This window comes from Dendrobates tinctorius, unplaced genomic scaffold (assembly GCF_039654945.1).
Source record: "Dendrobates tinctorius isolate UK_male_01 unplaced genomic scaffold, ASM3965494v1 ptg000196l, whole genome shotgun sequence".
NCBI classification, from domain to species: domain Eukaryota; kingdom Metazoa; phylum Chordata; class Amphibia; order Anura; family Dendrobatidae; genus Dendrobates; species Dendrobates tinctorius.
The window spans coordinates 17,210,812-17,234,497 of record NW_027361863.1 but is presented as its reverse complement, the minus strand read 5'-3'; the positions used below and the strand labels follow the sequence as shown (position 1 = coordinate 17,234,497).

General features: G+C 45.6%; 1 protein-coding gene across 1 annotated transcript in view; it reads right to left on the bottom strand.

Moving 5' to 3' along the window:
* Positions 1–16,365: 16,365 nt before the first annotated feature.
* The window catches only part of GPR162 (G protein-coupled receptor 162), a 39,572-nt gene continuing 32,251 nt past the window's right edge, over positions 16,366–23,686 (bottom strand). Inside the window, exons 4-5 of the mRNA XM_073552961.1 lie at positions 19,767–19,951; positions 16,366–17,171 (exon numbers count right to left, since the gene is read on the bottom strand). Coding sequence (XP_073409062.1) covers positions 16,644–17,171; positions 19,767–19,951 — 713 coding nt within the window. The 3' untranslated portion in view covers positions 16,366–16,643. The remainder of the gene's footprint in view (positions 17,172–19,766; positions 19,952–23,686) is intronic.

Sequence of the window (23,686 nt, the reverse complement as noted above, 5' to 3'; positions counted from 1 at the left end):
ACTAAAAACCTGCACGGTTCCTGCGGGAATCCTGCATCATAGGTTTTGGAGAACAGACTCAGTGGTTACTAGTCCTGAGACATTTGTGTGTACGTGGGAGTATTCCCTTCCTTCTCTCCGTTTTTCTTTTCTATCTTTTATTTGGCAACCATGGCTACAATGGGAGCAGAGTGGTATAAGCAGCATAACAAGGCATCTCTTATTCTCTTATTGCCCTCTGCGGGGTGTGGCGGATCGACACCACGAACAAATACAAAGCCCAACTGATCGCGGCTCTGGTGCAACGGGAAAACGACCAGAGCCCAGCGAACGTAGAAGCGGGCCCAAGTAACAATGGGGCTGCAGCAGAGCAGGCCCGGATTGGCCACTTACCCAACCGGGCATTTTCCCGCTGGGCCGCCATTTTCATGCCGTTATGGGCCGCTGGCTGGGCGCCCGCTCCTCTGGCCGCTTGCCAGATAATGCGGCGGCGGCCACCGGCCTCTTCTTTCCTGCCGCCGGCCCTTTAAATTTGCTGGCAAGGTGGCAGGCAGCGGCACCCTAGGGGGTTAAGAACGTGCCGCTGCACGTCGTCGGACGTTCTTTGAGGGCGGAGAGCCGGAAGGCGCGCGCCTCTTCCCTCTGCTATGCTCTTCTTCCGTCACTGGCTGGCTGCCTGTGCCAGGCACAGTGACTGACTGGGCCTATCAACGGCGTCGCCGCGGCAGCGTTCACCGACTCTCCCAGGCCAGGAAGCAGGAATTTATCCAGCCTAAGTATCCAGGGACCAGAGGAGGCTGGGCAGTGGGAGCTGCTGTGCGCGACTCGACTCCTACCCCCGCGTGCCGGGCTCAGGGTAGGCTGAAGTTCATTCAAAGCGGTGTGGGCCTTGGCCGGGGGTGAGTTAAAAGAGGCTGGGGGTGTGCACTGATGTGATGATGGATAATATATATATATATATATATATATATATATACAGGGCAGGACTGGGGGGGCCGCCATCTGCCAGGGTGGATGTATATACAGGGACTGGTCACTGGGGGGCTGCCATCTGCCTGTACTGATGTGGATGTATATTACAGGGCAGGACTGGGGGGCTACCATCTGGCTGCACTGATGTGGGTGTATATACAGGGACTGGGGGGCCGCCATCTGCCTGCGCTGATGTGGATTTATATACAGGGCAGGACTGTTGGGGGCTGTCATTTGCCTGCGCTGATGTGGATGTATATACAGGGACTGGGGGGCCGCCATCTGCCTGCGCTGATGTGGATGTATATTACAGGGCAGGACTGGGGGGCCGCCATCTGCCTGCGCTGATGTGGATGTATATTACAGGGCAGGACTGGGGGGCTGCCATCTGCCTGCGATGATGTGGATGTATATTACAGGGCAGGACTGGGGGGCCGCCATCTGCCTGCACTGATATGGATGTATATACAGGGACTGGGGGGCCGCCGTCTGCCTACGCTGATGTGGATGTATATTACAGGGCAGGACTGGGGGACCACCATCTGCCTACACTGATGTGGATGTATATACAGGGACTGGGGGGACGACGTCTGCCTGCGCTCATGTGGATGTATATTACAGGGCAGGACTGGGGGGCAGCCATCTGCCTGCACTGATATGGATGTATATACAGGGACTGGGGGGCCGCCATCTGCCTACGCTGATGTGGATGTATATTACAGGGCAGGACTGGGAGGCCGCCATCTGCCTGCACTGATGTGGATGTATATACACGGCAGGACTGGGGGGCCGCCATCTGCCTGCGCTGATGTGGATGTATATACAGGGACTGGGGGACCACTGTCTGCCTGCACTGATGTGGATGTATATACAGGGACTGGGCGGGCCGCCATCTGCCTGCGCTGATGTGGATGTATATACAGGGAAGGACGGGGGGGCTGCCATCTGCCTGCGCTGATGTGGATGTATATACAGGGCAGGACTGGGGGGACGCCATCTGCCTGCGCTGATGTGGATGTATATACACGGCAGGACTGGGGGGCCGCCATCTGCCTGCGCTGATGTGGATGTATATACAGGGACTGGGGGACCGCCGTCTGCCTGCACTGATGTGGATGTATATTACAGGGCAGGACTGGGGGGCGGCCATCTGCCTGCACTGATGTGGATGTATATGCAGGGACTGGGGGGCCGCCGTCTGCCTGCGCTGATGTGGATGTATATACACGGCAGGACTGGGGGGCCGCCATCTGCCTGCGCTGATGTGGATGTATATACAGGGACTGGGGGACCGCCGTCTGCCTGCACTGATGTGGATGTATATTACAGGGCAGGACTGGGGGGCGGCCATCTGCCTGCACTGATGTGGATGTATATGCAGGGACTGGGGGCCGCCGTCTGCCTGCGCTGATGTGGATGTATATTACAGGGCAGGACTGGGGGCCGCCATCTGCCTGCGCTGATGTGGATGTATATACAGGGACTGGGGGGGCCGCCATCTGCCTGCGCTGATGTGGATGTATATACAGGGAAGGACGGGGGGCCGCCATCTGCCTGCGCTGATGTGGATGTATATATAGGGCAGGACTGGGGGGGCCGCCAGCTGCCTGCGCTGATGTGGATGTATATACAGGGCAGGACTTCCTTTCTTTCTCTCTGTTCTTTCTCTGTTCTCTTTCTTTCCCCTCTTTCTTTCTATTCTTTCTCTCTTCTGTGTTCTTTCTTTATTTCTTTCTCTCTCTGTTCTATCTTTCCCCTCTTTCTTTCTCTCTCTCTGTTCTTTCTTTCCCCTCTTTCTTTTTTTTCTCTCTCTGTTCTTTTTTCTGTCCCCTCTTTCTTTCTCTCTTTCTTTTTTTCTCTTTCTCTGTCCCATCTTTCTTTCTCTGTCTCTGTTCTTTTTTTCTGTCCCCTCTTTCTTTCTCTGTTTCTTTCCCCTTTCTTTCTTTCTTTCTTTCTTTCCCCTTTCTTTCTTCTTTCTTTCTCTCTGTTTTCTTTTTTCTCTCTCTGTTCTTTTTTCTGTCCCCTCTTTCTGCTCTCTTTCTCTCTATGTTGTTTCTTTCTTTCCCCTCTTTCTTTCTCTCTGTTCTTTCTTTCCCCTCTTTCTCTTTCTTTCTCTCTCTGTTCTTTCTTTCCCCTCTTTCTTTCTTTCTTTCTTTCCCCTCTTTCTTTTTTTCTCTCTCTCTGTTTCTTTTTTCTGTCCCATCTTTCTTTCTCTCTGTTCTTTTTTTCTGTCCCCTCTTTCTTTCTCTCTCTGTTTCTTTCTTCTTTCTTTCTCTGTTCTTTCCCCTCTTTCTTTCTTTCTCTCTCTTTCTCTGTTTTCTTTTTTCTCTCTCTGTTCTTTTTTCTGTCCCCTCTTTCTTTCTCTCTGTTCTTTCTTTCTTTCCCCTTTTCTTTCTTTCTTTCTCTCTCTGTTGTTTCTTTCTTTCCCCTCTTTCTTTCTCTCTGTTCTTTCTTTCCCCATTTCTGTTTCTTTCTCTCTCTGTTCTTTCTTTCCCCTCTTTCTCTCTCTCTCTGTTCTTTCTTTCTTTCTCCTCTTTCTTTTTTTATCTCTCTCTGTTCCTTTTTTCTGTCCCATCTTTCTTTCTCTCGCTCTCTCTGTTCTTTTTTTCTGTCCACTCTTTCTTTCTCTCTGTTTCTTTCTTCTTTCTTTCTGTCTTTCTTTCTTCTTCTTCCTTTCTCTCTGTTGTTTCTTTCTTTCTTCTTTCTTTCTTTCTCTCTCTGTTCTTTCTCTCGCTGTAGTTTCTTTCTTTCTTCTCTCTCTCTCTGTTCTCTTTCCCCTCTTTCTTTTTTTCTCTCTCTCTCTTCCTTTTTTCTGTCCCATCTTTCCTTCGTTCTCTCTGTTTCTTTCTTCTTTCTTTCTTTCTTTCTCTGTTGTTTCTTTCTTTCCCCTCTTTCTTTCTCTCTGTTCTTTCTTTCCCCATTTCTGTTTCTTTCTCTCTCTGTTCTTTCTTTCCCCTCTTTCTCTCTCTCTGTTCTTTCTTTCCCCTTTCTTTCTCTCTGTTGTTTCTTTCTTTCTCTCTCTCTTCTTCCTTTCTCTCTCTGTTTTCTTTTTTCTCTCTCTCTGTTCATTCTTTCTTTTCCTCAGTACCAGTCAGTGTGCCCACAGTACCGGTAGAATAAGAGGGGTAGGAAACTAGGTGGCACTGGTCACATTGATCCTTTCAGACTTTTTACTGGTGTATAATCATATGCCCTGAGCACCCCCATAAAGTGGGCCAGCCCCAGACAACAGGGGACAAACAAATCACTATTACTATCAGTACAAGTGGACAATTATATACGTAAAGTTAATGATGTCCCTGTGCCAAGTAGTGCGGAGGATCAGAATACACTGAGGAGACCAGAGCAGCGGGGTATGGTGAGAAGAATTATATGGGGCCCATTATGCTGTATGAAGTAATATATGGTGCCCATTATACTGTATGAAGTAATATATGGTGCCCATTATACTGTATGCAGCAATATATGGGGCACATAATACTGTATGGAGCATTATGTGGGGATAGGGGATGACTTTCTGTTTGATGTGGTCTGACCGCTGGGACCGCCATGATCCTGGGAAATGTAGCTTTGAAGAGCACCATGTAAATGGAGCTGTGGTCAATCATACGCACTGTGGTGCCATTCACCTGTGGCTCTTCAAATAACTCCTTTAAGAGAGTGATGAGGGGACAGCAAAGTATAGCAAAAATTCACTGATTGGGGCTGATGAGTGTTATAGTTTGTGGGCTGGTGGGATTTGTGTGGCAGGGCTGCTTTTTTGTCCCAGTCCGGCCCTGCAGCAGAGGCTCCACTCCTGAGCGCTGGCCCCACATTCAACCAGAGCACGCTGGACCCCTACCTGCAAGCAGCCTTGGGCGCATTCCCTGCTGAAGACAGTGAGGGACGGGTGAGGCTAATCCAGCAGTATCGGCAGGAGGCCCGAGCCGAAAGAGAGGCTGAACGAGAAGCTCAGAGGGCCCATGAACTGGTGATGCTCCAGCGGGGGTGGAATGCCCCCACAGCCCGAAGCAGTGAGCCCAGCAGCGTCCAGAGTCCTAAACCCCGGCCAGAGCATTTTCCCATGATGGAAAAGGACAGGGACTTGGACACATTTCTGCGAGCCTTCGAGAAAGCCTGCAGACAGTACCGGCTGGATAAGGTCCAATGGGCCAGGTACTTGACCCCAGGGCTAAAAAGCAAAGCTCTGGAGGTGTTTGCTTCTCTTCCGCCAGAAGATGATGATGACTATGATGCCATCAAGCAGGCTCTGATCGCCAAATACCGGCTGACACCTGAGGTATACCGAAAAAAGTTCCGGAACCTCCAACGTGGCCCACACGATAGCTATAGTGATGTGGTGCAAGGATTCAGGACCAACTTTGACCAGTGGATCCATGGACTGTCCGTTGATTCCTTTGAGCTGCTACGGGACCTGATGATCAAAGACCAGTTCCTGCATCTTTGCCCAGCTGAGGTCCGACAGTTCATCCTGGACCGCGAACCAACGAACGCGGACAAAGCGGCGCAGATCGCCGACAACTATGAAGCCAACCGGAGGCCAGTCACCACCAGCTGGAGAGGGGGTAAGCCTGCAACCAAACCCAGTGCCCCAGCTAGCCGTCTCTCTGGAGGCCCTGTCCCTATTGCCAACACCAGGCCTACTACTGATAGTCGCCTGTTTCCACTGCAAGCGACCTGGTCACCTCAGTTACACCTGTGCGGAAAAGCCGAAGAACCCCCCAGCCAAGGCCTCTGGGCTCAACGCCTCTGTTCTTTTGGTGGGAGGTGTGGTTGGGAGGATTGACGACAACGTTCAACCCGTCCAGGTGGGGGCCCGTCTTGCTACAGGCCTCAAGGACACCGGGGCTGAACGAACCCTCATCCGTCCTGGACTGGCGACCCCTGAAGAGTTTGTTGAGGGGAAAACCCTGACTGTCATCGGGATCGGGGGTACCCGCTGTCCCTTGCCAGTGGCCCGGGTATTCCTTGATTGGGGTGCTGGGAGCAGGGTGAGGGAAGTGGGAGTGTCTGAAAACCTGCCCACTGATGTTTTATTGGGGACTGACTTGGGGAGGATGGTTGCATACTATGTCCCTGACACCCTTCCCCAATCTGGTAATAAGGGTAACGTTAACCCTGGTGTTGATGATGATGATGGGAAACTGAATGTGTTACCTGCTAATGCCTTGATGAGTAATGATGCAACTAACAACCATTCTTTCCCCAGGAATGATGCTGATGTGAATGTACCAAAGCAATCTGATAACCATTCTTTTCCTAGGAATGATGATAATGATGATGATGATGTATCTGTGCTGACTGAACCTATTAACCGTTTCTTTGAAACGGTAGATGTGTCCACAGGTACCGAAGTGCTCAGCCCCATCACTCTGCGGAGTGAGACGGCTGAGGAACCCCTGGCAGGAGCAAGCAACGGTGCTCAAGGAAATGGGGAGGTGCATGGGGACCATGAGGAAGGTAATGCCATGCAACTGACCAGTGCCACCGAGGAAGGTAACTGGCCCATAAGTAGCACTGCTCCTGGAGTGTTGGGGGTGGATGGGGAGGTAGGGCCCATAGCAGCGCCGATTGGTGGGTCTGTAGAAATCCCCAGGGAGACAGCATACATAGCAGCTGTCACACGCAGTCAGAGTGCCCAGATGGCAGGTAGCGCCCTGTCTTCTGGACCCTCTTCTGCTACAGGAGAGACTGAACCAGAGGTGAACCCAGAGCCGGTTCCAGAGGGTCCCAGTAAGGAGGGGTCCCTGATGTCACTTCTGGAAGCCTCCAGCAAGGAGTTCCAGGCTGCTCTGCACTCAGATGCGAGTCTGGAGAAATTGAGACACCTCGCCGAGACGCCCACCTCCGAGCCTGATAAGGAGAGGGTATTCTGGGAACGAGGGAGGTTGTACCGGGAGACAGTACCCGGAGATTCCCAAAAGGAGTGGTTGAGGGAAAGACAGCTAGTCGTCCCCCTACAGTTCAGAACTGAGTTATTGCGGATTGCCCATGAGATTCCACTCGCTGGACACTTGGGGATCTGCAAAACAAAGGCACGGCTGTCTCAACACTTTTATTGGCCCAAGATGGGGACAGATGTAACACAATACTGCCACTCCAGTAACACCTGTCAAAAAGTGGGTAAGGCGGGGCCTGCTCTTAAGGCTCCCCTTATTCCTTTGCCGGTGATAGAGGAGCCTTTCCAGAGAATCGCGGTGGACATTGTAGGCCCGCTGGCCATCCCCAGCAGCTCTGGAAAGCGATACATTCTCACCGTGGTAGACTACGCTACCCGGTACCCAGAGACAGTAGCTCTGTCTTCAACCAGGGCAGATAAGGTGGCTGACGCACTGGTGACCATCTTTTCAAGGGTAGGATTTCCCAGGGAGATGCTTAATGATCAAGGGACCCAATTCATGTCTCGCCTAATGGAGGCTCTCTGTGAGAAAATTCTTGTGAAGCACCTGGTATCGAGTGCGTATGACCCACAGACTAATGGTTTGTGTGAATGCTTCAACGGTACCCTCAAACAGATGCTCCGCATGCTGGTTGAGACCCAAGGGCGCGACTGGGAGTGGTACCTCCCACACCTGCTGTTCGCTTACAGAGAAGTTCCGCAGGCCTCGACCGGGTTCTCCCCCTTCGAGCTCCTGTATGGCAGGCGAGTCCGGGGATAAGAGAATCCTGGGAAGATGAGCCAAACCCCACAGAAGTGTCCATCGTGGATTATGTCATGCGCTTCCGTGACAAGTTGCAGACCTTGACGCAGTTGGTGCATGACAACATGACGTAGGCTCAGGCTGACCAGAAGCATTGGTACGACCAGAACGCCCGGGAGCGGACCTACCAGGTGGGTCAAAAGGTGTGGGTGCTGGTCCCCGTACCAACGTATAAGCTTCAGGCAGCCTGGGAAGGCCCATACTTCGTCCACCAACAGCTCAACCTGGTCACCTACGTGGTCACGATTGACCATGCTCGGGGTAGGTGCAAGGCCTTTCACGTCAATATGCTGAAGGCGCACCACGAACGTGAAGCTTGCATCCTACCGGTCTGCAACCTGCCCGAGGATGGTGAGGAAGATCCCCTCCTGGACATGCTGGCCCAAGCCAAGGCCAATGGGTCCATTGAGGACATGGAGATAAGTGGTTTGCTAACCGTATCCCAGTGGTCGCAGTTGGTGGAAGCCCTGGAACCCTTCCGGGCCGTGTTCACCAACCGACCTGGGAGGACGGAGTTAGCGGTTCATGAGGTGGACACCGGGAATCACGCCCCACTACGGCAAACACCTTATCAGATCTCCGAGGCGGTGCAACAAGTCATGCGCCAAGAGATCGAGGAGATGTTGAGGCTGGGGGTGATTCGAAGGTCAAAAAGCGCGTGGGCCTCACCTGTAGTCCTCGTGCCTAAAAAGGATCGAACCACCCGGTTCTGCGTGGACTACAGGGGGCTCAACGCCATCACAACCTCTGATGCCCACCCGATGCTGCGCATCGAGGATCTGCTTGAGCGGTTGGCAAAAGCAAGGTACATATCCATCATGGATCTGAGTCGGGGATACTGGCAGATTCCCCTGAGGCGCAGGAGAAATCCGTCTTTATCACCCCCTTTGGACTGTACGAGTCCACGGTCATGCCCTTTGGCATGAAGAATGCCCCTGCCACTTTCCAGCGGATGGTCAACCACCTGCTTCGGGGACTGGAGGAGTACGTGGTGGCATACTTGGACGACCTCGCCATCTTCAGTTCCACCTGGAACACCTTCAGCATCTCCAGGAGGTGCTCAAGCGTCTTCACCAGGCAGGCCTGACTATCAAGCCGGGAAAGTGCCAGATGGGCATGAGCGAGGTCCACTACCTGGGGCACCGGGTAGGCGTGGGTTCCATGACTCCGGAGCCAGAAAAGGTGGACGCAGTCGCGTCCTGGCCCACTCCCAGGACCAAGAAACAGGTGAAGTCCTTCTTGGGCACTGCAGGGTACTATAGGCGGTTTGTTCAAGACTATAGCGCCCTTGCAAAACCCTTGACTGACCTCACCAACCAGAGGCTACCCCAAACAGTCAACTGGACAGATGACTGTGAGGCGGCCTTCCAAGCTTTGAAAGCAGCCCTGTGCAACTCTCCAATGTTGAGAGCAGTCGACAGCAGTCGCCCGTTACTGGTACAGACCGACGCCAGCGAGTTTGGTCTCGGTGCTGTGCTCAGCCAGGTCGACTCGGGGAACGAGTAGCACCCCGTGTTGTACCTGAGCCGGAAACTTTTGCCGAGGGAAGTGGCATACTCGACCATCGAGAAAGAGTGTCTGGCCATGGTGTGGGCACTGCAACGTTTGCAGCCCTACATGTACGGGCGCACCTTCACGGTGGTAACCGACCACAACCCTCTGAGCTGGTTGCACACAGTATCCGGAACCAATGGAAGGTTGCTCCACTGGAGCCTTGCCCTTCAACAGTACGACTTTACAGTACAACACAAAAAGGGCATTGGAAATGCCGATGGGTTGTCCCGCCGGGGCGAACTCGCTGAGGTGCACATAGCCGATTACCGAGAGGTAATGCCTCCGTAGTGCCCTCTAAAAGGGGGAGGTGTAATGTAAAATGTCTATAAAGTATGATGTTTCTAGAACCTTCTAGAAATCTCCCACTTCACTCTGATGAGAAATGCAGCCTGTCAGCTCCTACAGCTTCCCTCTTTCCCCCTCCTTAACAGCCTGTGTCCGCACTGGTAATAGGACACTTCCCCTATAGGATTTGGCCCATCTCCACAGAAAGGAATGTTAATTAGTTAAGCTGGAGTTCTGATGCTGAACAGACCTACCCCATGTCTTGGGATGTTTGGATGCTGCCCATCCCCCGAGCCGCATGGTCTGCCTGATACTACCTAGGCACATGTAAGTATTACTTTCTGCTTTTTAATCCATGTTGTTTTCATATTTGCAACTGTACATATTTAATGTCTTAGTTTATTACAAGTTTTGTATTTGTAATCACTGCCCGACTTTGGGGAATAAATCGTAAAATTATCAGTTTGACTCCATGCTCTAAGAAACGAACTATGCGCCTTTTTTTAGATAATTACGCTACTGTTCGGGTTGGCTTCGAACCCCTCCATTAAGTCTATAACTTAAGTGGAGAAACCAGGCGCTGGTGGCAGGGTGGTGTGCGCGGCTGGTGAGGCTAGCTGGCAGTGCAGAAGGGTCTTATATTGCTGAATGAGTAGTTGAGGCCACAGCATTGATAATCCCCTTACTGCAGTAGTCTAATTGCCTGTGCACAACAAGCAGCCCGTCCGGCGACTAATTATCCTAGGTGCAGTTCCCTGACTGACCTGAGGGTAAGGGGGGCGTCAGAGAGCAGCGAGTTCCAAAGTGGAACTGAGAAAGTGGGATATACATAAATTCCCGCAGTTCTTGGAAGGTTGTTAGCAGTGGTGGGGCAACCAAAAGACCCCCCCCTGCGGTAAATTGTCAGAGGAAGATTAGCTTGCTGTATTTTTGTCACATGGTGCCAGTGGTGGGATAACTAAGATAAGCCCCCACTGTGCCTGTGATAGCCATGTGCCGGCTGTGTGTCGTGTCCCTCCGTCTGCTGATACACCCGTGTCAGTGGTGGGATCGTGACAAATTGGTGGCACAGGGTCCGCTGTCCGTCGCAATTTGGTGGCAGCGGTCCGCGCCCTCCGTTCTGCTGATGACCTGAGATTATCATCCTCAATAATCAAAACCTCCCACTCCCGTCTCCAAAACTATACACATGCTGCACCAATTCTTTGGAATGCACTTCCCAGGTCAATACGATTAGTCCCCAATCACTACAATTTTAAGCGTGCCCTGAAAACACATTTATTCAGACTGGCCTATCGCCTCAACACATTACTCTAACTATCCCTGTGTGGCACAGTCAAAAGTTTTACCATAATTAGGTTCCCTGCATCATGTTCTCACATGCTTTATGCATCCATTAGCCCTCTGTGTCCGTACTGTTACACACTTGACATTATGGCTGGTCCATACAATCAGGGCAATTGTTACCACCCACCTTTCGTGTCTACCTCTTTCCTCCTAGATTGTAAGCTTGCGTGCAGGGCCCTCATTCCTCTTGGTATCTGTTATGATCTATGTGACTATTGTTATGCTGTAATGTCTATTGTCTGTACAAATCCCCTCTGAAATGTAAAGTGCTGCGAAATATGTCGGCGCTATAGAAATAAAATGTATTATTATTGTTACTATAATACTGTCCCTATGTACAAGAATATAACTACTATAATACTACCCCCTATGTAGAAGAATATAACTACTATAATACTGCCCCCTATGTACAAGAATATAACTACTATAATACTGTCCCCTATGTACAAGAATATAACTACTATAATACTGCCCCCTATGTACAAGAATATAACTACTATAATACTCCCCCTATGTACAAGAATATAACTACTATAATACTGCCCCCTATGTACAAGAATATAACTACTATAATACTGCCCCCTATGTACAAGAATATAACTACTATAATACTGCTCCTATGTGCAAGAATATAACTACTATAATACTGCCCCCTATGTACAAGAATATAACTACTATAATACTGCTCCTATGTGCAAGAATATAACTACTATAATACTGCCCCCTATGTACAAGAATATAACTACTATAATACTGCCCCCTATGTACAGAAATATAACTACTATAATACTGCTCCCTATGCACAAGAATATAACTACTATAATACTGCCCCTATGTAGAAGAATATGTCTACTATAATACTGCCCCCTATGTACAAGAATATAACTACTATAATACTGCCCCCTATGTACAAGAATATAACTACTATAATACTGCCCCCTATGTACAAGAATATAACTACTATAATACTGCCCCCTATGTACAAGAATATAACTACTATAATACTGCCCCCTATGTACAAGAATATAACTACTATAATACTGCCCCCTATGTACAAGAATATAACTACTATAATACTGCTCCTATGTGCAAGAATATAACTACTATAATACTGCCCCCTATGTACAAGAATATAACTACTATAATACTGCTCCTATGTGCAAGAATATAACTACTATAATACTGCCCCCTATGTACAAGAATATAACTACTATAATACTGCTCCTATGTGCAAGAATATAACTACTATAATACTGCCCCCTATGTACAAGAATATGTCTACTATAATACTGCCCTCTATGTACAAGAATATAACTACTATAATACTGCTCCTATGTACAAGAATATAACTACTATAATACTGCCCCCTATGTACAGAAATATAACTACTATAATACTGCTCCCTATGCACAAGAATATAACTACTATAATACTGCCCCCTATGTACAAGAATATAACTACTATAATACTCCCCCTATGTACAAGAATATAACTACTATAATACTGCCCCCTATGTACAAGAATATAACTACTATAATACTGCCCCTATGTACAAGAATATAACTACTATAATACTGCTCCTATGTGCAAGAATATAACTACTATAATACTGCCCCCTATGTACAAGAATATAACTACTATAATACTGCTCCTATGTGCAAGAATATAACTACTATAATACTGCCCCCTATGTACAAGAATATAACTACTATAATACTGCCCCCTATGTACAGAAATATAACTACTATAATACTGCTCCCTATGCACAAGAATATAACTACTATAATACTGCCCCCTATGTAGAAGAATATGTCTACTATAATACTGCCCCCTATGTACAAGAATATAACTACTATAATACTGCCCCCTATGTACAAGAATATAACTACTATAATACTGCCCCCTATGTACAAGAATATAACTACTATAATACTGCCCCCTATGTACAAGAATATAACTACTATAATACTGCCCCCTATGTACAAGAATATAACTACTATAATACTGCTCCTATGTACAGAAATATAACTACTATAATACTGCTCCCTATGCACAAGAATATAACTACTATAATACTGCCCCCTATGTAGAAGAATATAACTACTATAATAGTGCCCTCTATGTACAAGAATATAACTACTATAATACTGCCCCCTATGTACAAGAATATAACTACTATAATACTGCCCCCTATGTACAAGAATATAACTACTATAATACTGCTCCTATGTGCAAGAATATAACTACAATACTGCCCCCTATGTACAAGAATATAACTACTATAATACTGCTCCTATGTGCAAGAATATAACTACTATAATACTGCCCCCTATGTACAAGAATATAACTACTATAATACTGCTCCTATGTGTAAGAATATAACTACTATAATACTGCCCCCTATGTACAAGAATATGTCTACTATAATACTGCCCTCTATGTACAAGAAAATAACTACTATAATACTGCTCCTATGTACAAGAATATAACTACTATAATACTGCCCCCTATGTACAGAAATATAACTACTATAATACTGCTCCCTATGCACAAGAATATAACTACTATAATACTGCCCCCTATGTAGAAGAATATGTCTACTATAATACTGCCCCCTATGTACAAGAATATAACTACTATAATACTGCCCCCTATGTACAAGAATATATCTACTATAATACTGCCCCCTATGTACAAGAATATAACTACTATAATACTGCCCCCTATGTACAAGAATATAACTACTATAATACTGCCCCTATGTACAAGAATATAACTACTATAATACTGCTCCTATGTACAGAAATATAACTACTATAATACTGCTCCCTATGCACACGAATATAACTACTATAATATTGCCCCCTATGTAGAAGAATATAACTACTATAATAGTGCCCTCTATGTACAAGAATATAACTACTATAATACTGCCCCCATGTACAAGAATATAACTACTATAATACTGCCCCCTATGTACAAGAATATAACTACTATAATAGTGCCCCTATGTACAAGAATATAACTACTATAATACTGCTCCCTATGTACAAGAATATAACTACTATAATACTGCCCCCTATGTACAAGAATATAACTACTATAATACTGCCCCCTATGTACAAGAATATAACTACTATAATACTGCTCCTATGTGCAAGAATATAACTACTATAATACTGCCCTCATGTACAAGAATATAACTACTATAATACTGCTCCTATGTGCAAGAATATAACTACTATAATACTGCCCCCTATGTACAAGAATATAACTACTATAATACTGCTCCTATGTGCAAGAATATAACTACTATAATACTGCCCCTATGTACAAGAATATAACTACTATAATAATGCTTCTATGTACAAGAATATAACTACTATAATACTGCCCCTACATACAAGAATATAACTACTATTATACTGCTCCTATGTTCAAGAATATATCTACTATAATACTGCCCCCTATGTACAAGAATATAACTACTATAATACTGCTCCTATGTACAAAAATATTACTGCTATAATACTGCCTCCTATGTACAAGAATATAACTACTATAATACTGCCCCTATACACAAGAATATAATTACGATAATACTGCCCCCTATGTAGAAGAATATGTCTACTATAATACTGCCCCCTATGTACAAGAATATAACTACTATAATACTGCTCCTGTGTACAAGAATATAACTACTATAATACTGCTCCTATGTACAAGAATATAACTACTATAATACTGCCCCTATGTACAAGAATATAACTACTATAACACTGCTAATCCATGTCAACTGGCTGTAAGTGTGATTTAGTTATTGCCAACACCTGTTAGGTGCCACAGGTAAGTTACAGGTGCTGTTAATTACACAAATTAGAGAAGCATCACATGATTTTTCGAACAGTGCCAATACTTTTGTCCACCTTCTTTTTTATGTTTGGTGTGGAATTATATCCAATTTGGCTTTAGGACAATTCTTTTTGTGTTTTTTTCATTTAAGACAAATTAAATAAAGATAATAATACCAAAGAATTTGTGTTTGCAATCATTGTCAGGAAGAAACTGAGTATTATCTGACAGAATTGCAGGGGTGTCAAAACTTTTGGCCACAACTGTATGTACAAGAATATAACTACTATAATACTGCTCCTGTTATGAACGGGTCACCGAGGAGGAAAAAAAACAACAAGCTAAGTCTCAGAAAACCAGAGAGGTTGGTAACTATGCAGATTGCGGATCCCTGATCTTAACCACACAACTAGCAGCAGTCGTAGAGCGTTCCTACGATGATCCTAGACGCCTCGTCACAACCGGAGAGCTACATAAGCCTAAAGCAGGAAAAGAGGAAAACTAACTGCCCCAGAGCAGACCCCAAAGGGAAGACAGCCCCCCACATGTATTGACGGTGAAGCAAGATGAAAACATAAACAAAGGCAGGAAAATAGGCTGAGCAAACGATGGGGCCCGACTAACTAGAAAGGACAGGAAAGGAAAGCCACTGTCTGCAATCTGCCAAAAAACCCTACCAAAATAATGTCCAACACGTCTGATAGCAAAATTAACCCCGAAGTCACTAGACTTCTCCCACTATATCAGCACTCTGAAATATTCTGAAACAGAGCAAAAAGAGGCCAATCTAATAAGGGACAAAAAGGCAAATTGGCAAATACATATAAATAGGAGTGGAAGTTCAGCATAGCCCCAGCAGGGGCAAGCTGACCACACAAGAAACGGAATTGACCAACCAGCGCATGTGTGAACATTAGCAAAAAATGTAGACCTCTTCCTCTCTGAAGAGACAATTTCCATAATTAGCATATTTCCCAGAGGAGCATTGCGGCTTTAAGTCTCCTCACCTCGACATGCTTAGCATGTCATTCTCCGCAAGGAGAAATGATACTTCTTGGATATCGGTCAGACGCCTCTCTCACAGCCAAACCAGATCTCCCACTTTGCACTGATGAGGGGCAGTACCCCGAAACACAGTGTCTGCAAATGGAGATTCTGGTTTGGCTTTTATCCTAAGTCATGTAACTAGGCTCGTTAAAGGGTCAACATTGACTTTTAGGATTGCTACCTCCAATAGGTGGCACTAAAGTTCTAGTCCTCTTCCTCTCTGAAGAGACAATTTGCATAATTAGCATTAGCAAAAAACAAACTTAACTTGAGAAGACTGGAAGAGAGCTGAAGTCCAAGACCTGAGAAGCAGACTGAATCACCAGCACCAGGATAGGGCGTCGGCTGTCTTATATCCAGTCTGATACTCCAGAGATCCAATCGTTATCCTCCTCATCAGGTGGCAGATCACTACCACTTAAACCAACCTCACTACCTCCTGTCACCACCAGAGGGAGAACGGAAGGAGAACTCTCAACTGGTGGAGCAGAAAATGAGCTCATAACATGCTCCTATGTACAAGACCTCTGTATGCATCACTCTTTAATTTCTTCCGCTGCTGCCATTTTTTTTGTGGCGGTATATCTGTATGTATCATTGTTTCTTGCCTTGATTACAACACAAACAGTTTATAATCAAATCACAATTTATTTTTTGTCATCTTTTGGCTCATATTTCCAGTGTGTTTGTAGTGTGTTTATGGGTGGGCAAAGTGGCGTCATGGGAGGCCTGAGAGATAGCGGCAGTGTTAGCTTTGTGCCCCCATGAAGCCCTTTGCCCTCTCACAAACAGCAGATTTGCCTGAGAACAACAGAATCATAGGAAGGGTCCATGTGCAGCCCCTTCTTCAGTTCAGGGGTGACTGATATAAAGGAGGTAAACGTGAACGACCCTGTACACTCGTCTTCATGAAGTCACGGCTTTGCACCCCCTTTCAGACAAAGACGACCTACGGCTTTCAGTTACAACAAGTGGGGGGCTACACAGGGATAGACGTCTCTCGCCCAAGCCTGCCAAAGACATTCCTCCCTCCAGTCCTTTCCTTGGGTGTGATGAGGGTCTTGGGGTTGAGCGGACTCTGTGGGGTGTCCCAAGAGGTGAAGGACAAGGAGTATCATCGATGAAGGCTGTGATTTCGTCTCGAAAGAAGGAGTTGTGGATGCCGCTCCCCATTACTGGATGCCCTCCCATTCCTCCTTGCAAGAACTGGTGCAGGGAGCTGAGACCATCGTCGACTTCTCCTCGAGAAGGAAGCTGGTGGCGACTCCAAGCTGGTATATCATGACTTCTTCGAGGGGTGGAAGGGCTGCCTCCCCGTACAGATCCAGGCCCACCTCGTATATCATCCGAAGAAGACCACCTGAGCAAAAGTGGTGAGGAGCGAGGAGGAAACAGGTCCATTTCATCATGGGACATCCTTCGGGACAGAGGAACCTAAGTGGAGAGCCATAAATCAGTAGTCTTGCCATTATATGGCCATGTTATAATAGTGAGAATTATTCCCTAAGAAGACAAGTCTGGGGATCTTTCTTTGCTTTGTCCCGAGGGACTTATTTCTTAATTTCTTACTTAAAACCTGTTCTATGTTCCACATTCTCCCACTACAAGCAATTAATTCATGCAAATCTGGATCTACCTGATTCATTGATATTCTTCCCCATATCACATCCCATGTTCCTAGTTGGCTCTACCTCTTTTAGGTATGTGGCAAGGGGTAATATGGAGGTGTAGGCACTCTGAATGCTGCCACATGGTGCTGAAGATTTGAAAATCTCAGGACTAAAATAGCTTTTGATTAAGGAATGCCTTTATTTATATGGCTGGCTAATAACAGTACAAGGTTTAAAAACAAGTGCCTGTGCTCGGAAAAAAATATATCTGTTTATATAATTGCCTTGAAATGTTTTCATTTCCTGTTCTGTCCAGATGTCACCGTATCCCAGAATTCCAAGCGGAGGAAGTTCACCGACCGCCATATTGGGACACCCAAATGATGGATGTCTCAATATGGAAACTGCTGCTGGTACCAACCTATTGCGCGATACCACCAGCGGAACACCATCACACCACTCACTTACGCTCACACACAGCTTCTTGCATGGTACCACCAGCGGAACACCGTTGCACTGCGCCTGCGCAAATTCCGTGCAGGCGCAGTGAATCATTCGACTAATCCCAGTGGCAGATGCGCGACGTGTCTACAGGCAGAGGCAGCCGGTCACATTAAAGGGGTTTTCCCACGAGCGAAAGTTCTTTTTAAAAATTGTCTGTGTCTGACCATGTACGGAGCTTCTCCTGGGCAGGGGAGGAAGCAAAAGATAATACTGACATTACAGCAGGAGATCACAGAGGATTCATTTTGTGGGGTAAAATATTTCACTGACTGCTTTTAAACAATATTTTACCTCACAAAATGTATCCTCTGCGATCTCCTGCTGTAATGTCAGTATTGTCTTTTGCTTCCTCCCCTGCCCAGGAGCTGTGGTAGGCTCTGTACACGGTCAGACACAGGGGTGAGAGAGACAGAGCACAGGGGGGAGACAGCTCAAACAGGACAGCAATGGGGGGAGAACACAGCACAGGAAGGAGAGAGACAGCAGACAAGGGGGAGAGCACATGGGGTAGACAGGTCAAAGAAGAGAGCACAGACGGGAGAAGTCAGCACATGGGGAAAGAGAGAGTGGATAGGTGGGTGAGCACATGGGGGGAGAGATTCTCAACACTGCAAAGCCTGCCCCCATCGTGACATTACCGCCCTCCCGATGCCATAGCATCCGGCCCCATCTAGTATATGTATAAATACAAATGAACAAAATATTCTAATTGATATATGAATATATATGTAACGGACCCATAGAAATAAATGATAATCAATTCATGATGTTATTTGATCCAGGTAAAATAAAAAAAATCAAAGTAAAAAAATCCTAATTGAATTAAAGGTGAATAAAAAATAAATACAATAATTCATAAAAGAAGTGAATAAAACTTATATTGATTACATACAGTATATAAGTGGAGTTAGTGATAACAAAAATCTCATTGATATGTAGAAAACAGTTTAAGGCTATGTGCCCACGTAGCGGTTTTCAAGCGTTTTTTTCCTGACCAGAAACGCATGCCCTTGCCAGGGAAAACGCATGCGCTTTTTGACACGCGTTTTTGACGCGTTTGTCAAGCGTTTTGACATGCGTTTTCCTATGCGTTTTTGCAATTACAGTGTATGTATGTGGAATCGCATGCGATTCCACACAATTAATGAACATGCTGCGTTTTTTTCCGCTAAGCGTTTCCGCAGCGGAAAAAAACGCACCATTAGCACAACATGTGCGTTTTCCATTCTATTACATTGGATGCTTTTCTTAAGTATTTCTGCAGCAGAAACGCTTGTCTAAAAGCGCTGCGGAAACGCTTAAAAAACGCAACGTGGGCACACAGCCTAAAGTGTCTTTGTGCAAATAGAAAACATAAAGTGACTTTGTGCAAACAGGGATTCAATGATAGGATAAATTACCGAGGTATAACTAGGGGAGAGCGCTGTGCCGGCCACTAGACGGACCTTAAGGATATACCACGGTAATTTATCCTATCATTTGATTCAATTGGTATTTTTTTACTTTGATTTTTTTATTTTAATTTTTTTTCTACCTGGATATTTTACTTGGATCATATAACATCATGAATTGATTATATATAATATGAATATATTATATTCATATAATACAATATTTAGTTAATTTTTTTATATTTATTTTTTACGAGCACAGCCACTTGTTTTTAAATCTTGTGCTGCTATTAGCCAGCCATTTAAATAAAGGTCATTTTTAATCAAAAGCTATTTTATTCCAAGATTTTCCTTAGTCCTTTATTAGTGGGATGTTCCTCTCTAGATTCCCTATGAAATTAGATGCTTCTGCAGCTGCAGTGTTGGGCTAACGATTGTTATCGGGGTCTGATAAGGAGGGCAATGTTCTTCTTCTATGGGAAGAGTGCCATTTATGAGGATGCCATGAGATACGCATACGTCACCTGGTGTCGATGCACCTGTAGGTACTGGCTTCGATCTGTGGGCAGAAGCACGTGTCTTACAGGAAGAAATTTTCCATCTCTCAGGTCCCCTCCCAGGTAATGTGGAGGTCTCTTAATGGCGGCCCCATTGGAATCAAAGCGAACTTCACACAGTCGGCCATCTGCAAAGTCATCCCGACCGCTGTCTGCAAGTGAAATAAAGAGTAGCAACATAAGTGCTTGAAGGGCTTAAACTGTAGCTTCTTTATACTCCAGAGCTGCATTCATAAGTCTGCTGATGTAAACAGTAAGCAAGTCTATTGACAGGCTCCTAATAGCCAAGTACAGCTTCTTTAACACAAGGAAGAACGCGCTGTGTAGGCACTAAACAGTCAGGGGATATTATGTTATCTCAGCCCTGAGATCTGCAGAATTTTGAAGGCAGCTCTGGAGTATAACACTGGCTGTAAACCAATGACTTTGGTGGAAAGAACTGTGACTCATGCTACATTACTCAGATCAAAAATATATATAGAAATGGAATAGGCAGGGGTATACCTCCGGATTTAGCTGACAAAACATATGCCCTGGGTATAATTAGGTAGAGAAGTAGACAGGGGCACAGGGTAACGTCCAGCCTTCCTTTCCCGCTCCTGCGTCTTGCAAGGTGACGTAACTTGAAAAATAGGGTGGCTGTATGCAGAGAGCAACTCAGCCAGGAGGATGGCTATTGTCTAATTACAATGGTTCCTCTTCACTGCTGGCATGTCATCTGTAAGTGTGCAACTGTTTGTGTGTGTAATGTATATCTATCTATACATATGAGTACATCCCAACAGATTTGTCAGAAAACCTTTAGTTTCCTTTCAGAATAAACATTTTCTATGGGATACCATACTACAAAAATCTCCCACATTTGTGGACCATTGAATGCAAACAAAATTTGTTATTTAGCACACCCAAAAAAGTAATTTTTTCTCACAAATTCATTCAAGACCATGTTGTAAACATAAGTACACCCCAATGAAAGTCTTAGGAAGAAACTAAAGATTAGGCTGCAATATTCTAATTAACAAGAATGTAATCACAGGCAAGTCTATTTCTTCATTACACAGGTATCGAACAGACAATTGTTTTTTACAAAGGATACCCTTTCCATTTCATGCTGTCAGCAATAGCACCACATGGAAGAGAAATGTCAGGAGACAACAATGGCACCACATGGAAGAGAAATGTCACAAGACCTGAGAAAGAAAATAATTTCTTTACACCAGAAAGCTGAAGGCTACAAGATGATTAGCCAGGCTTTACTTGTCAGTCAGATACCGGAGCGAAAGGGATGCAAAAATGTAACGAAAGGATGAACCTGCAACCATCTCACAGAGATGTCCAGGTGAATACGGAAATTGCGACCAAATACAGGAGCGTGTTCTTGTAAGAAGGGTTGAAGAAAGTCGACATGGAAGTTCACTACAATTAGCTAAAGAAATAGAAATCCAAATTGGGGTGTGTGTTTTGCGTGGCACAATATGGCACACACTGCAGAGGAATGGCATGCATGGGTGATGTCCACGAAGGAAGCCTTTTCCAAAGCTCGTGAACAAAAAAACCCGCCTACAATGTGACAGCCCATTCTGAAAAATATGAAGCCTAATGAGACTTCATACTTTGGAGGGATGAGATCAAGATAAATGTTTTTGTAACTTATGGCTTAAACTGTATGGTGTAAGATGAGGAGTGCAAAGAAAAATCCGTGGTGTCTACAGTGAGACATGGTGGTGTCAGCGTCCTTATGTGGGGACTGCATGAGCTGCTGGTTTAGGGGGGCTGCATGTCATTGATGGCGTCATGAATTCACAGATGTGCTGACCTACAGTGATAGAGAAGATGCCGCCATCACTCCATGCTCTTAGTAGACGCGCACTTCTCCAACATGACTGATCCAAAATACACATCTAAGACCACTGCTGCATTTCTAACGAAGAACAGGGTAATAGTGACGCAGTGGCCAAGTGTCTCCTGACCTGACAACCGAACACGTTCGGGGAGTTCTGAAGAGACAAGTTGTCATCACTCAGCATCCACGCTCTAAAAGAACTCGTTCTTGAAGAATGTAAAAAGATAGATATTGCAATATATTGCCAACTTGTTCATTTCAGACCTAGAAGACTTGGTGCTGTCCTTGGAGCTCATACAAAATACTACATGTAATAGTTTTTGAGATGGGGGTGTACTCATTTTTGCATCAAAATTGTAGGTAAAAAATGTTCTTTGAAACTCAGTCTTGTAAAATATTTCGAAAATTGCTCTTGTGTTCAGTGAGACATTGAAATTTTACTTGGAAAGGGGGTGTACTCACTTATGCACTGTATATCTATTTGCATTGTGTTTGTTAATTTAAGCATGTACGTGTGTTGAATTTAGCAGGATTATTTGTGTATACGGTATAGCGCTAGTATGTATGTGCGATGTATTGCGGTACTATTGCTCAGTGGATGATTTTACAAACTCCCTTCTCCCGCTCTCTGACCACAACCTTCTATCATTCTCTATCAAGAACTGCCATCCCGCTCAGGTCACCCCCCTGTCCAGACTTATAGAAACATAAAGGCCATTAACACCCAGAAACTTAGGAAGAACTTGCAGTCTTCATTGGCCCCTATCTCCTCCCTCTCATGTCCTGATTCTGCACTGAAGCATTACAATGAAACACTTCAAAGTGCCCTGGATGAAACTGAACCCCCTATACATAGAACAACTAGGCAAAGACAGCGACAACCCTGGCACACCCTGCAAACACGTTTCCTGCAGCGGTGCTCCAGGTGCGCCGAACGTCTGTGGAGAAAATCCAATCTCCCCAAAGATTTCATCCATTATAAGTTTATGCTTAGAATATACAACACTGCCCTTCACCTCTCAAAACAAACCTATTTCAACACCCTCATCACCTCACTGTCCAATAACCCGAAACGTCTCTTCGACACTTTTCATTCTCTACTCAACCCAAGAGTACAGGCCCCAACCACGGAGCTTCACACTGACGAACTGGCTAATTATTTAAAAAAAAAAATTGACCAGATCTGACAGGAAATTATCTCCCAATCCCCTCATACCATGCACTGTCCTCCCTCCCCACTGCATCTAGCTCACTCTCTGATTTTGAGCCAGTCACAGAAGAAGAAGTTAGCAGGCTCCTTGTATCTTCTGGCCCAACTACTTGCACCAGTGACCCCATTCCCTCACATCTCCTCCAGTCCCTTTCCCCTGCTGTCACCCCTCACCTAACTAAAATATTTAACCTCTCTCTCTTCTGGTATCTTTCCCTCCTCATTTAAGCATGCCATCATACATCCACTACTTAAAAAACCATCCCTCGACCAAAACTGTGCCGCTAACTATAGACCTGTCTCTAATCTTCCCTTCATCTCTAAACTCCTGGAACGCCTGGTCCACTCCCGTCTTATCCACTATCTCTCAGAAAACTCTCTTCTCGACCCTCTACAATCCGGTTTCCGCTCTTTACATTCTACTGAAACTGCCCTCACTAAAGTCTCTAATGATCTGCTAACAGCTAAATCAAATGGTTATTACTCCATGCTGATTCTCCTGGATCTCTCTGCAGCATTCGACACTGTGGATCATCAGCTCCTCCTCACTATGCTCCGCTCCATCGGCATCAAGGACACCGTTCTCTCCTGGTTCTCCTCCTATCTCTCTTACCGCTTCTTTACTGTATCTTTTGCTGGTTCCTCCTCCTCTCACCTTCCCCTTAGGCCTGTTTGACACTTCAGTTTTTTTGCGTCAGTCAAAATCCACCAATTTCAGAAAAAAACGGATCCGTCAAAAAAGGGGCGGATCCGTTTTATTCCCCCATAGACTTACATTAGTGGCGGATCTTGATTGATGGTTGTCCGTCACCCCCGTTTTTTGACGGATCCGCC